Here is a 13,884-nt window from a genome sequence, read left to right on the forward strand (position 1 = left end):
TCCCGCAGGAGCTGCGTTACCCGCAGCTGCAGCTAGCCAGAGACCAAACTGCCCTGCTGAGAAAATTACATCGCGGTGGGACACAACAGGTCTCCGAGAGAAGAAAAGCTGTCCTTCACTAACTGCAAAATAAACCAAAAAAACCCAAACCCACAAAACTTCAAGCACAGGCAATAGCCCTGCCACTTCCTGATAAGATCAAAAAGAAATTCCAGACTTCCTTTTTATTAATCAAGCTTTCCCTAAACACAGAATAAAATGGGTCTTTAAAAATTGAATTCTTACTTCTCTTTTTACTGAGGCCTCCACACTTACTGCTGTTATTTTAAATGATGATGGTAACTTAAGATTTGGTATGGCAAACAACAAAAAAAACCCAAAAACCTGATGTGTACAACTGAAACTCAGCTATAACGCTGTAAAAATGTGGTAGCAAATTGAATAGATATTTGGTAACCATCATCCTAAGGCACCGTGGTAACTATTTCATTGAAGGCCTCCTAGAGGAAGGGTGTTCCTGGGGGCACCCGCCGGGGCAGCTCAGCATGGTTCTCCAGCCCCATCGGCACGCGGCAGGAGCGGGGTGGGACTGCCGTTCCCCAGGGCAAGAGGCCGAGGCTGTGGCCCGAGTCAGAGCAGCTTACCGGGACGTGAAATGAGGCTTCCAGCAAGCATTTGATGTGTGTTGACCAACTGTATTTCAAAGGCTATTGCTGAAGGAAAAAGAGCTCTGAAGACTTTTCAGTCACAGCTGGACAGAACAATTTTGCTAACGCTGCCAACTGATTTCAATTAAGTTATTTAAAAAAAAAAATTATTTAAAATTTACTTCACAAGTTTAAAAAGATCCACTGAATAAAATATCCACTAGGAGTCATACTTAAAAGCCAGTTGGCTGGGTGCGACAGATTAATAAACACATAAAACTATTTTTCCCTTTTATACTGCAAAGCTACAAAAGAACTAGGGAACGTTCTAGACTTGGAATTTCATTTCTATACGTCTATTCACTCTAAGTAGTCCATTACTTATATAAAAATCCTCTAAAAAGACCAATGAAATAGACAATAGGAAACGTAACAACTGTTCCTTGGACCCGTGTACACGCACGCAGGTGGCCCATCCAAACTTCCCTCGCTTGCAGGTACGGACAGGTAACAGGGGACAGTCACTACCCTCACGGAAACACAACCTCAGGAATATAATGCAAACCCCATTACTACCAACCCTACATCAAAGCAAATAGGATACTAAATGAGACAAGATCAAAGTATTTTTAATTAGCTTATTTTCCAAAAGAATAAAATATTCAACGCTACATTCTGCAAAATTTCTGTAACACAAAGGAACGGGAGAGGTGCATCGTACCTTGATGCTGTTATTATTATAAATTCAGAAAAAGCGGAAATAGCCTAATGACACTTAATTCTGAGAAGACCTGCAATTTTGTAAAAAGAAGAACTGAGATATAATACAGGAAGGTGATGATGACCTGAAGAACTGCAGTAACAGAGAAGGAATAAAATGCAGTAGCCCAAGATGCAATGTCATACACTGAAGGCCTAACAACAAAATAATCTTCCCTAAGCTTAAGAGTTGATAGCTGGATTAAGAAGAAAAAGCCGTAAGTGTATTAACTAATCACAGAATAACTTTGCAGTCAAGTCATATATACATATATTTATATATGTGTTTGTGTATATATACATGATGGAGACAAAATAAAGCAATGCTAGGATACATTAGGCCTGTCAGAGCCAGGAACCATTGAGCTTCACCCTGAATATTGTGCAGAAATTTAGTCAGATTTTAACACGCATGTAACTAGGATGTTTGGAAGAACAGAGTTAAGATCTTTTCATGTTACCCATTAAGATATGTACTATTTAACTCATCAAAGGGGTTGGAGGTCAGATACAATTTCTCTCTATAAGCACCTCAAGAACAACTTTTTATTTTTGCTTCTGAAACAGCTCCCTGAGAAGAATGCAAGCACAAATATACATTGACATTATTCTTTGCATGAGCATTTAATCAGTCTGCACTGCATTTTATGTTACATTACCAGAGCCAATGACTTAAGAGATCCATCTCTATCCCGAGAACCTATCTCCATCTCTTGCACTAAAGTCCTACCTCTAAAAAAACATGGTTTAAGATCAGTAACAATATGGTCTGTAGGTATCCTGTGTTATTTTAAACATCAAAATGAAATATCTGAGTGCAATAGAGTGTTTCTTACCTTTCCAGAAGATTATGAATTGCTTTGAAGAGCAGGGTCCGACACTCATAGGAAAGTCCATTCTCCCACAACCCTTCTTCCACCACTACAAAAACATAACATGTCGACATGCTCAGAATAGGGAAACACAAGCATTTCTACAAATCAACAGCTTTAATTTTCAACAGTAGCATGTTACATGAAACAGCTTCAACAGTTACCTATATTGCCAAAGTGGCTTTAATCTATAATTGCAGAAGACACCAACTTTTAATTTAAAAAAAAAAAAAAAAAACAAACACCAAAACACAAAAGCATAAAAGCAAACCACATTTGTCAAAGCATTCAATATTAAAGCAGGAGGGTGAGGAATTCGTGATCTTTCTTTGCCATGACTGCTGAGAGATCCTTTAAAACTTAACTGCAGATGCAGACAATCAAGAAACAAAGGGAATCATTAAAGGTGTAAAATCAATTTACATAACTTAAACAACATTAAACAACTCTCCTGAACCTCTCACTGCCACACTCAAGTGAAATTCCTCCGTTGTACTGAAGTTATTGCAATTTAAGAGATACACGGTGAATATATGAAGTACACAGCAGGTTTTTACTCCAAAATAAAAACTGCAAACTTGGTACCAAACTGCAGAGATTTTAGAGAGTTACCAAAAAAAAAAAATTATATATATTAAAAAAAATAAAATCTATCTCTCACAGTGGAGGTCAGCAAGAACGAGTCGCCTGAATAAGTGCCTGAAGGATATACAATCCTCAAAAGTATCTCTTGTCCTTACTCCATTGCTTTGGATGCTAAAACTACCAAGAGCAAAACTATTTTTTATATTCTTGTAGCAGATTCTAAATCTTAATCAGCCAGAAAATGCAATCTCAGCTGCAGAGTAAAAACAGAAGATTAAATAACTTTGTGAAGGAGTAAAAATTTGTTAATTGTCTGATTTCTGTCATTTCAATTTTACAGGAATACTCTGAAGATCTTCAGAAATGCAAACATAAAATTCTACAGCACGTTAAGAACTGAATACTTAACACCCCTCCTTGGCCAATTTAAAGGATGAAACTGTCCAACAGCATGTCTATCATGCAGAGATCATTATCTAAATATAGGTTTGTGCTCGTTTTGGTTGGGGTGGAGCTCATTCTCTTCCCAGTAGCTGGTACGGGGCCGTGGTTTGGATTTGTGCTGATCACCCCAGGATGCTTTCATTCCTGGTGAGCAGGGCTGACACAGAGCCAAGGCCAGTCCTGCTGCTCACCCCACCCCACCAGCGAGAGGCTGGGGGGCACAAGGAGCTGGGAGGGGACACGGCCGGGACAGCTGACCCCAACTGACCCCAGGGGTATCCCACACCGTATGATGCCATGCTCAGCACATAGAGCTGGGGGAAGGAGGAGGAAGGGGGGGACGTTTGGAGCGATGGCGTTTGTCTGCCCAAGTCACCCTTACGCGTGATGGAGCCCGGCTGGGGACGGCTGAGCACCCGCCTGCCCATGGGAATCAGGGAATGAATTTATTGGAGCGGGTCCAGAGGAAGACACAAAAATGATGCGAGGGCTGGAGCCCCTCTCCTATGAGGACAGGCTGAGAGAGTTGGGGTTGTCCAGCCTGGAGAAGAGGAGGCTGTGGGCAGACCTGACTGCAGCCTTCCAGTACTTAAAGGGGGCCTATAGGAAAGATGGGGACGATCTTTTCAGCAAGGCCTGCTGTGATGAGACAGCGGGTAATAGTTTTAAACTAAAGGAAGGTTGATTTAGACTGGATATAAGGAAGAAATTTTTTACAGTGACGGTGGTGAAACACTGGCACAGGTTGCCCAAAGAGGTGGCGGAGGCCCCATCCCTGGAAACATTCAAGGCCAGGTTGAACGGGGCTCTGAGCAACCTGATCCCATTGGACATGTCCCTGCTCACTGCTGGGGGGCTGGATTAGGTGACCTCTGAAAGTCCCTTCCAACCCAACCCATCCTATGATTCTATGAATTCCTTGTGTTGCTTCGCTTGCGTGGCTTTTGCTCTACCTATTAAACCGTCTTCATCTCACCCCATGAGTTTTCTCTTTTACCATCCCACCAGGGGGGAGCGAGTGAGTGGCTGTGCAGGGCTTGGCTGCCAGCTGGGGTTAAACCACGACAAGTTTACTCTACAATCATGTTTAAAGTAAAGCTTCTAAGGAGTTTTTGATGTATGAAAAATACTAATATTGCCAGCAGTCTTCAACTATAGCTTCAAAGCCTCAAACCCCAGCATTGTTCGTTATTCTGCTGCTTCTCCCAGTAACCGTAAGTCATATAACCTCAAACAAGCACATTTTTTGACTATGTAATGCTGTGTGATATGTGAATATTGCTAACAGAGCCTGTCTCCTTTTACAGAATGAAAAAGTCAGGGCTTTAGTACCTAAATCACCTTATCGAATAGCACAGTTAACTTCCTCAGAAGAATGAAAAGGCAGACTTGTGCTTCTGCCCAGAAGCATGCACCAAAAACCTTTCCCTGCAAAATCATTACAGGCCCCCTTAATGCCTGCAAAACCTTACTGACACAGAGTATGTAGCTGTTTACTAGACAGAACTTGACATGGCCTCAGACTTCATGTTTAGATCAGTACTCTTAAGAAACTTCAGAAACTCCATGCGTTTTCAGAAGTATTGACATATAAATTCTATATAGTTCAGGACTACTGAAGCTTAAGAAACCGCAAGACCATTTTTAAGTCTTGCACTTAAAAACTACACCATTCTCAAACACATAAACACTTCTGTATTACAGTATGAGATCTCACCCGAGTTCACCTCTATGAAACTCCACATTTAAATAAAAATTCAAGTTTTTAGACAGTCCTGAAATGGACAGAATCTGTAAGAGTCCAAAGAAATTCACTATTACACAGCACTGAGCTCTTCTTGAGTTTCACCCTAATCCTATCACAGCATCTGTGCCAGAAGCCAGTGTGTCCCTGCATTAAGAACTTCATGGCAAAGGGGAGAGACAGGAATCTATTCCATGATTTTTCAGGAACCTTCTCACAGCCAGTTCTGATATTCTCCGTCCTAACTCACTATCGACTCCCAACACGCACAACAAACTAAGGGGACCCAATTACAGAACAGCTTCTATCACCTCTCAAAACTTTTCTTCGAGTAGAATTTCGCCACTGATTGCAGAAGAAATAAGATCAGATCACACTGCTTTACACTGTTTATAAGGTAACATTCTGCAGAGTTGGAACCATTTCAATACCAAATTCTTTAGGTACTGGACATTGCCTGTATTCTTTTGCCCTGCTTAGCTGTGACTTTGGGCCATAGCATCCTATTACTCTTCCACAAACTGAGACCCCTCTCCCCAGGAGCCGCACAACATGGAAGGCCTACATAGCCCAGCGTTAGGGACCAAAACCGAGGGGATGGAAGTTGGCAGCACTCTCCCTCTCTACACAACACCACAGCCATGTTCATGGTTATCCTGCACTCAGGAGAAGGAATGGCTATGCAAGGGACTGTGTCGCAAAACCCAGGAAAAGCAGGAAAAAGCAACGTTAACCTCGCAGTGGAGGTCCTTGTCGGTAAATCCCTAGGGTCAAGCCTGCCAGTGGGACCAGACTGGCTGAGGAGCAGCAAGTGAGGGGGACAGGGAAAAGGGGTAAGTCTGAAGAGGTGTCATCCCTCCATTTTCTAATTTTCCATACTGGCTTTTTTATTACTCTTCATTCACATAAATTATATATGAAATGGAAATAGAATTATTTCCCTATTAAGTGTAACTGTAAGCATAAGACATCTTCATAACCATTTTCCTATAATAAATAATGCCTTTGATTCCCAGATATATTAATGCACTATACTTCCTGTAATTACCTCTAATACCTCTTTATCCTACTAAAAATGTTCATCTCACAAATGAGAGTATGTACACATGCCTGTTGCAGTAAAAATGGGGAGGGGGAAAAAAAAAAAAAAAAAGAAATTAGAACGGCAGCATTTCCCTTCCTCTCTTCTCTCCGGCTTCCCGATCCAGTCTTCAAACGAAAAGAGCTTAAATAACTGGAGCAAGTTGTAACTTCAGGACGTAAATGGTGACCAGTAACAAAGCTTGGCACAACACTAGAGATTAGACTACCCCTGTAAATGGCAAAGTGCCTCACACTGGACAGTGTAACTAGATTTTAGACTTTTGAAGAGTATTTTGAATTCCTTATAGGAGATTGAAGACAAGGAAATAATTGTTGGTCTCTGTCTACACGGTGATGTGTAATGCTTTTAACACTCAATGCTTTCAACTCAAGCCCTCATCAGCCTTCCAGTGGTGCCTGCCAGCATTCTCAGGCACCCGGCTAACAGAAAGCAGGTGCTGCACGGGCTCAGAAGCACACTTCTGCCAAGCACCTATATCCTGTCCCAAAGGTATTTTATGTTACTCTAGTTGAAATATTTTTCTTTAGAGGCAACAAATTGGACACTATACAACAACTGCGAAAGCCATCTTCAGAAAAGAAAACTTCTAGGGGAAGAATCAAGTAAAGATGCAATTTTAGTAAGAGAAAGCGTACAATAGAGGAGGTAACTACTTTTTCCTCCATGGAAGTCAAAGAGGAGACAAGAATTTTGGAGAGGCAGCAAAGCAGACTGGATAAAACTGCAGGTCACCACTCGCCAGGACCTGGGCAGACAAAGCTGTCGTTAATCTGATCCACTGTTTGCCACAATCCCATTCTGAGTAGGATGTCCATCTGGATGACCTCCAGGAGTCCAAGCTCGTACTCACCTGGGTGATCTGTCAGATCTACTGATCCTCTGCTGCGATAGATTTGTATAGATCTCTCTCTCTCTCTCTGTATATATCATATATATTTATCTGTTCATGCTAACTACCTTATCTAAGCATGTGTGCATTCCAGAGTAGTCAAGGGTGACAACTGGGAGCAGCATTTACTTTCTTGTAAAGCTGGCAGTTCGTCCCCTTCTCCCTGTTTGCCCTGCAATAGAGGGATAACCTTACCAGTGCATTTCTCACCGAAATAAGCAACTACTGCGAGTGTTTTGTTGGGGGTGGGGGAGTGGTGTGGTTAAAATGAAATCACCTCTCAAAATAAACAACTAAGTCTATTAATATTCCATCTCTAAAAATCTGGATTCTCAGAAAAAAATCAAGATAAGGGCACATCATCTCTGCCATGAACTGTAATTCTTTAAATTGCTTGGTCAGTCTAACTGCCCTTCCTATATCATTCTCAGTATATGGTCTTTAAATCCAGTGGAGATAGAGAGCACTAAAGAAGCATACAGATCCAAATAGAAGTGTGAAATTTTCAGTATCTTTCAAAAGGGTGCAGGGGGAAAGACTTGAGGCAGCTAGGTCTGTGCAACAATATTCGATTCATTTATCTGAAGGGCATCACTGTTTCCATCTGTAAGAGTTAAGGAAGTAAAAATATAAACAACCATTAAAATTTTCATGGAAAGTTAATGAAACACCAAAGCAGTGTTTTAACAGATACAATGGCAAAAAATAATTCTGTGTAAGCTGACAGGGCACTGTGTAGTAAAAATAAAAGTTACTGTTCCAGCCGAGTGCCTGCCTATTACCATTATCCAACCTACAGGAGTGTACGGGAATAAGGCAAAAACCCTTTCGGTTATAGCACCTGGAAAAGAATACAATGCAGTGTTTTTCAATTGCAAACAAATATCCCACAGAGAAAATACTTTTTATTTTCTCATTGCCAAGATATTATTAGCAGAAAATCCAAAAAGGAAAAAAAAAAGCGTATTTGACGCTTATCATAAGGGATTGTGACAGAGGTGCTAAATCTCACTGCTAGTCTCCATACAGAATGGGAATTAACCGATAGCCTTCACATATAACATTTTAAAATGTTTGTTACCATTTTGTTGTCGTAGGTTAAAAAAATGAACAGAACATTTGTGCTGATTTTTATGTTTATCCTTACAAGAATTAAAGGCAACTACAAAAATTTAGACTTACAGTGGAAATTTGTAATTTAAACATACATTAATGAGCAGCTTAGTTGGCTTGGGGTCTTTTTATTATCAAGTCAAAGATATTAAGGTCTTCTAAGTATCCAACGATTTTTATGAACCCAGCCATGTTCTCAAAAAAAAAAAAAAAAGGAACCATTATAAAAATTTCAAGGAGAGAAGTCACAGCAAAATATCAAAGCAAATACTTCAATAATTTTAGGTCTCGCAGCAGAGATACTGGAAAGATAATAAGATCTCTGTTCTGCTTCGGTGACCAAACTGACATATTTTACTTAAAAGAAATATAGTAAGGAAGGAGAGAAAGCAAGTTGAGACTGTGCCGGTATTGCAGAGATAGTTACACCTTTAAGAAATGCAGCCACCCACATTTTAATAATTCAGGTCACACTGCCTTATGCAGTTTAAAAGTAGAATTAGTTTCAAAGAATACACATTTCCTCAGAGGTATGTTACATATTTCCTTTTAATGTATCATATTGCAGCAACAGCTGAAATGAACGTCTAGACATCAAAAACAGTCTTTATTCCCACCTACTGCTTTTTTACCTCGGGCATCAAAACTAATGAAACCTATTATCCAGAACACTGCCTTCAGTTACCACATCGGCCACTGCAAATATGAAAAAACACTCTGGGACAGGACCAGTTATTCAGCCATTAAAATTACTGAAAATCAATTTCTTGCTGCACACTGCAGAAATACTGATAGATTAAAGCAGGACACATGGGACAAGGAGATTACTTCGAGGGAAGATTACTATGTCAAACTGCTGAGGAAGGGGAGTTCCTCTGCTCCCCGGGATTCATATTCAGAGCAGTGTATGTTCCTGCTTACTCTTTGATATTTTGTCTCCTCGTTACCATGAAATATGAAGAAGGTGGGGGTTTTTCAGTGTGTAGATACAGTTTTTAAAAACACATGGCCAAATAACTCAAACAAAATCAGAAATTCAATTACTAAAAGCAAGCATTTAATTTTTCATTTTAATTTTTATTAACGTGCCCTTAAAACAATATTTCAAAGACCAACTAGCATTTTGAAGCATCATTTCTTCTAAAAAATTGAGTTAAAAGAGTAACAAAGCAATGCAATGGTACATTAATTCTGAAAAACTATATTATACCCATAAAAATCCAATTAAATGCAATGCTATTCATCGATCATTGTTATACTGCCATTGATCACCTTGTAAAATCTGCGTTTGAAGTCATTAGTGATTAAATTGACTTATTACTAAATCAGATTCAACCCACTTAGAGATCTAATTTCCTTCTCAAAAAAAAATAGGGAAATTGTACTGCTTACTCTTACAGGACTGAGAATTCATCTTGGTGCTCTTTCTCCCAAGTCAACTCATCAGCCAAAAAAGCCCCAATCCAGAGGAATCGCTCACCAGAATGACCCATTTGTGTTCATCTGTTTGTGGAGAAAACGCGCTGTAGACGCGCAGAAGCATTTACAGTCGATGTCCTACCAAGGTATCCTTAACGGCACGAGTTCCGCACCACGCTTCCAGGGAAATCAGAATATCCATGCAAACTGTTGCTGAAGATGGCTGTTCAGACATGACCCAAGTTTGCATTTCAATGGACCGCAATTTTCTATGTAAAAACTAACACTTTCAAGCAGAGTTGACTATGAAACTAAAATTGTTGCACTTCAAGAAGATAAATAAAACCTTCAAAGGCAACAGCTGTTGAATATCACAGGAATACCACGATGCTTTAATTGTTGCGCATCGAAACAGAAATTAGCATAATAGCTATTTATTGAAAACCAGATGGTAGGTAACTATCCGCACTTAGGTTATGGTAGCACTACTTAAAGTATTACTTTTAGTGCTTCCTCACTCCCAATAGGGACAAAATAATTTTTATTAAATATATATTAAATGTTACATTCCTGTCCCATACTCTCACATCCCTCTACTCCTGCACAATCCCTTTTGCCTGTCCATTCAAGACAAGGTAGCCAGCAGGTCGAGGGAGGTGATTCTGCCCCTCTGCTCTGCCCTTGTGAGACCTCACCTGGAGCCCTGCGTCCAGCTCTGGAGCCCTCAGCACAAGAAGGACATGGAACTGCTGGAGCAGGTCCAGAGGAGGGCTACTAAAATGATCTGAGGGCTGGAGCCCCTCTGCTATGAGGTCAGGCTGAGGGAGTTGGGCTTGTTCAGCCTGGAGAAGAGGAGGCTGAGGGGAGACCTGATTGTGGCCTTTCAGTACCTAAAGGGGGCCCATAGGAAAGATGGGGAAAATCTTTTTAGTAGGGCCAGCTGTGACAGGACAAGGGTTAATGGTTTTAAACTAAACCAGGGTAGGTTTAGACTGGATATAAGGAAGAAATTCTTTACAATGAGGGTAGTGAAATACTGGAACAGGTTTCCCAGAGAGGGGGTGGAGGCCCCATCCCTGGAAACGTTCAAGACCAGGCTGGATGGGGCTCTGAGCAACCTGATCTGGTTAAAGGTGTCCCTGCTCCCTGCAGGGGGGTTGGACTAGATGACCTCTAGGGGTCCCTTCCAACCCAAAACATTCTATGATTCTAACACACCACAGTACAGATCTGTACAGTGACATTTTCTCAGCATCGCGGTTAACTACGCAACATCTCAAAGGGCTCTAGGAACAAACTGGTCACACAAAATATGTAATCGTTGCTGGTTCTTTAGAAGTTCACTTCAAAATATTCCAAAAATCCAGAGGTAATATCTAACTTCTCCAAAACCAAAATTATTATCTATGAAATCAGCATCAACATTTCTGTATAATTATAGCTCAAGTCTGCTTTCTATGTAGGAATGCAAAATTAGCTATTCCAGAGAGCTGAGCAGCTCTCCTCAGAGATGTAAGAAATCCCAACTAAAATAGTTAAGTTTGCTGTGTGGTTTTTGCTTTGAATGCCTTTTACAATCACCAGCTCTGTCCCAAGAAAGAGTAAAAGGAACATAAATACGGCACCATCTTTATGTGGTTTACATTGCTTCCTAAAGTAAAGCGGGAAGTTGTTTGCAGTGTGAAACCCACTCTCGCATGCCAGAAAATTCCCCCCCAAATCCCTGATATCAACTGTTTCATTTGTCCCACCATGTATTTGTGTTAAGCAGTTTTATTTTCAAACTACTTCATATTTCTTTGCAGAGGTATTTCCTATCGATGAAAAGCATTAACCTGACCATAGTGAAAATGGACTAAAAGATTGGAGAGCTTCTCACTATATTCCTCTGAAGCGTTCAGGACTAAGGATGCCACTAAGAAAGAAGTACTTTACGTTTACTCCTGGGAGTTTCTAGCATTTCCTCCGACATTCCTGAACTTTTCACTTTCCGTTATATCCATTTCCCTCTTCAACTCTTTGGTATAAATAAGGACATTAAAAATAGTTTCTCAGAAGAACATAAAAGTAACCCAAAAAATTGGAAGGAAAATAGATTTTTTAAAAGTATTCCTATGCTTTTCTAATCCCAGGAAACAATCTGTACTCTCCAAACTTGGTTTGGTCTCTTCTTTCCCCTTCCAAATCTCCAAGTTCTCTTCATTTCCTCCCATTCTCAGTGACCACCTCGGACTCACAGCCAGTACAACCCTCATTCCACACATCAGCTGCAAACCCCCCACTTCTGCCTTTTGAGCTTTCTAGGTTCAAAGAAAACAAAACTACTAGATTATATCTGCGCCAGTAAGACCTTCCTCTCTGCACCCATAACGCAATGAGAACGTGGACTTATATTTTTCTTTGCTAAACGTAACTCGTTTTTCATCGATAGCACGTTGAGAGTGTTTCCCCATCCCCTACAGTCGAGCTCTGTTGGAGGTAACTGAATGTACGAAGGCAGCGAGTCTCTAAAGAGAAATTAGAGCAAGTTCAGCCATCACCAGAGTAACACAAGGCTTGTTCTTAGGAAAAATAGTTTGTATTAATCCATACTTGGAAAGCTAAAGGAACCAAAAGTCTTTTCTCATTTATGAAGTATGCAAGAAGTCATTCTTGAGAGACAGACAGATCATTTTGGAAAGCGGTACCGGGATGCTTTCTCCCCTCTTCTTGAACACAGGTTTGCCTTAGAAACAATTGCACAGCTCAAAACAGATGGGTCCATTTTAAACGGCGATTCAGATGAGCCAAGTCCCAAAAAACCTTCCGCTCGCCGCTCAAACAGTTGGCCACCGCTGCTGCGCCAGCCCTGGTGAGCAATCCCTGCAGCTGCAGGGGAACACAGGGTGCTCGGCAGTGGTCCCTCCCCGCCCCCCCGCAGCCGGCATTTCTGCGCTCGCTACAATCATCCTAAAGAGCACTTTCCAGGAGGCTTAGCCCTGGCTAAGGGCGCTCCGCAGCGTGACCAAGAGAACACGGAAACACGATTCATTAGACATGCCTGGAGTGGTAACAATGGAACCGCTTCTTGCTGCCTTTCATTTCTTGCGTTGCACGGAGGCTAATGCATTCGTGTTACACAACGAGCACATTTACAGACAGGAAAAAATATAATCATCTTTAAGAAAGCCAGCTTTTTTCAGTATTATTTGCTGCTTTACAGTATGTTTGCAGGCTGTCACCGTTTTTAATCGGTATGTTAAGATTGTAAGTGTAAGAAAGACAAGATCTCCAACCCATCCAAAGACGCGTTTATGGAGAATTCCAGGGTGCGATGTTGCCCAGTGTCTCCCTGATCACGGCTATCTTCCTTCCACCTAGCTAGGCTGTACCTTGTAAAACAAAAAAACTAGGATATTTCCATCTCAGCTGTATGCTTATTTAACCAAGTAAATATTTGGTTTTCCATTAGCTAAAATTCGAGTTTACTCTTCCGCGTAAAAATTGAGAATTGTGCTCCTTTTTCCTCAGTTCACACCTCCTCTTGGTACCGCGCCATCACTCACAGCCTCCAGACTGCTATTTCTTCTTCTTTTATTTTTTTCAACCTAACGGTTATTTGAGATAACAACTTTCATTACAAACTCTTCTCTTCCTTAACTTACTCATAACACCGTATTGGGAGAAAACAAGATTTTTATTTGACTAAGGAATATTGGAAAGTATTTTTATAGCAGCCTCCCACATTAAACAGACATCATGTACCACAAACACATCACAGCTGAAGGTTTTAAGTGTGAACTACAACATGAATTCCATTGCATGTGAAACTTATCTGATAAGTCCTCTTCATATTACTTTTCAAAAACTAGAAAAAGGTGAGCAAACACATTTGCTTCTAGTTTATACATGACTTGAAAATAATGTTTTAAAGCTTATTTTACTACTTGTTTTCCTACCTCCCTACTGGAATTCATTCTAATATTTTACACAGGAGTGAACTCCAAAATTGACTTTGCAATTTGTTTACTTAAAAACTGGCTGAAGGAAAAGTTGAAGCAATTTCAGAAAACTCAAACCCCACCCATCAATCTACAAATAGACAAATAGAAATTAATAGTCAGCAACAGGCAAAACCAAATTTAATACTGCTGGCAGAATTTTTGAGTAGCGAAGTTAGGCAATAAATTTCAGCTTATAATGTTTATACATACTTTAGAAGCAGAGGGTCAGGCTTCAGCAATAACCTAACCTCATTGCAAGAATGTTTACGGTCAGACTTGATGCTTGTAAATTAAGTTCTGTATTTTCAAAAGAAAAGGTAAGTT

General features: G+C 40.5%; 1 protein-coding gene across 1 annotated transcript in view; it reads right to left on the minus strand.

Annotated features, from left to right (window-relative positions):
- MED13L (mediator complex subunit 13L) overlaps positions 1-13,884 on the minus strand; it is a 208,600-nt gene that overhangs the window by 102,749 nt on the left and 91,967 nt on the right. The window contains 1 exon segment of the mRNA XM_035898424.1: positions 2,243-2,327. Coding sequence (XP_035754317.1) covers positions 2,243-2,327 — 85 coding nt within the window.

The sequence above is a fragment of the Egretta garzetta genome, unplaced genomic scaffold, assembly GCF_000687185.1.
Source record: "Egretta garzetta isolate BGI_Z169 unplaced genomic scaffold, ASM68718v1 scaffold7, whole genome shotgun sequence".
In the NCBI taxonomy this organism is placed as follows: domain Eukaryota; kingdom Metazoa; phylum Chordata; class Aves; order Pelecaniformes; family Ardeidae; genus Egretta; species Egretta garzetta.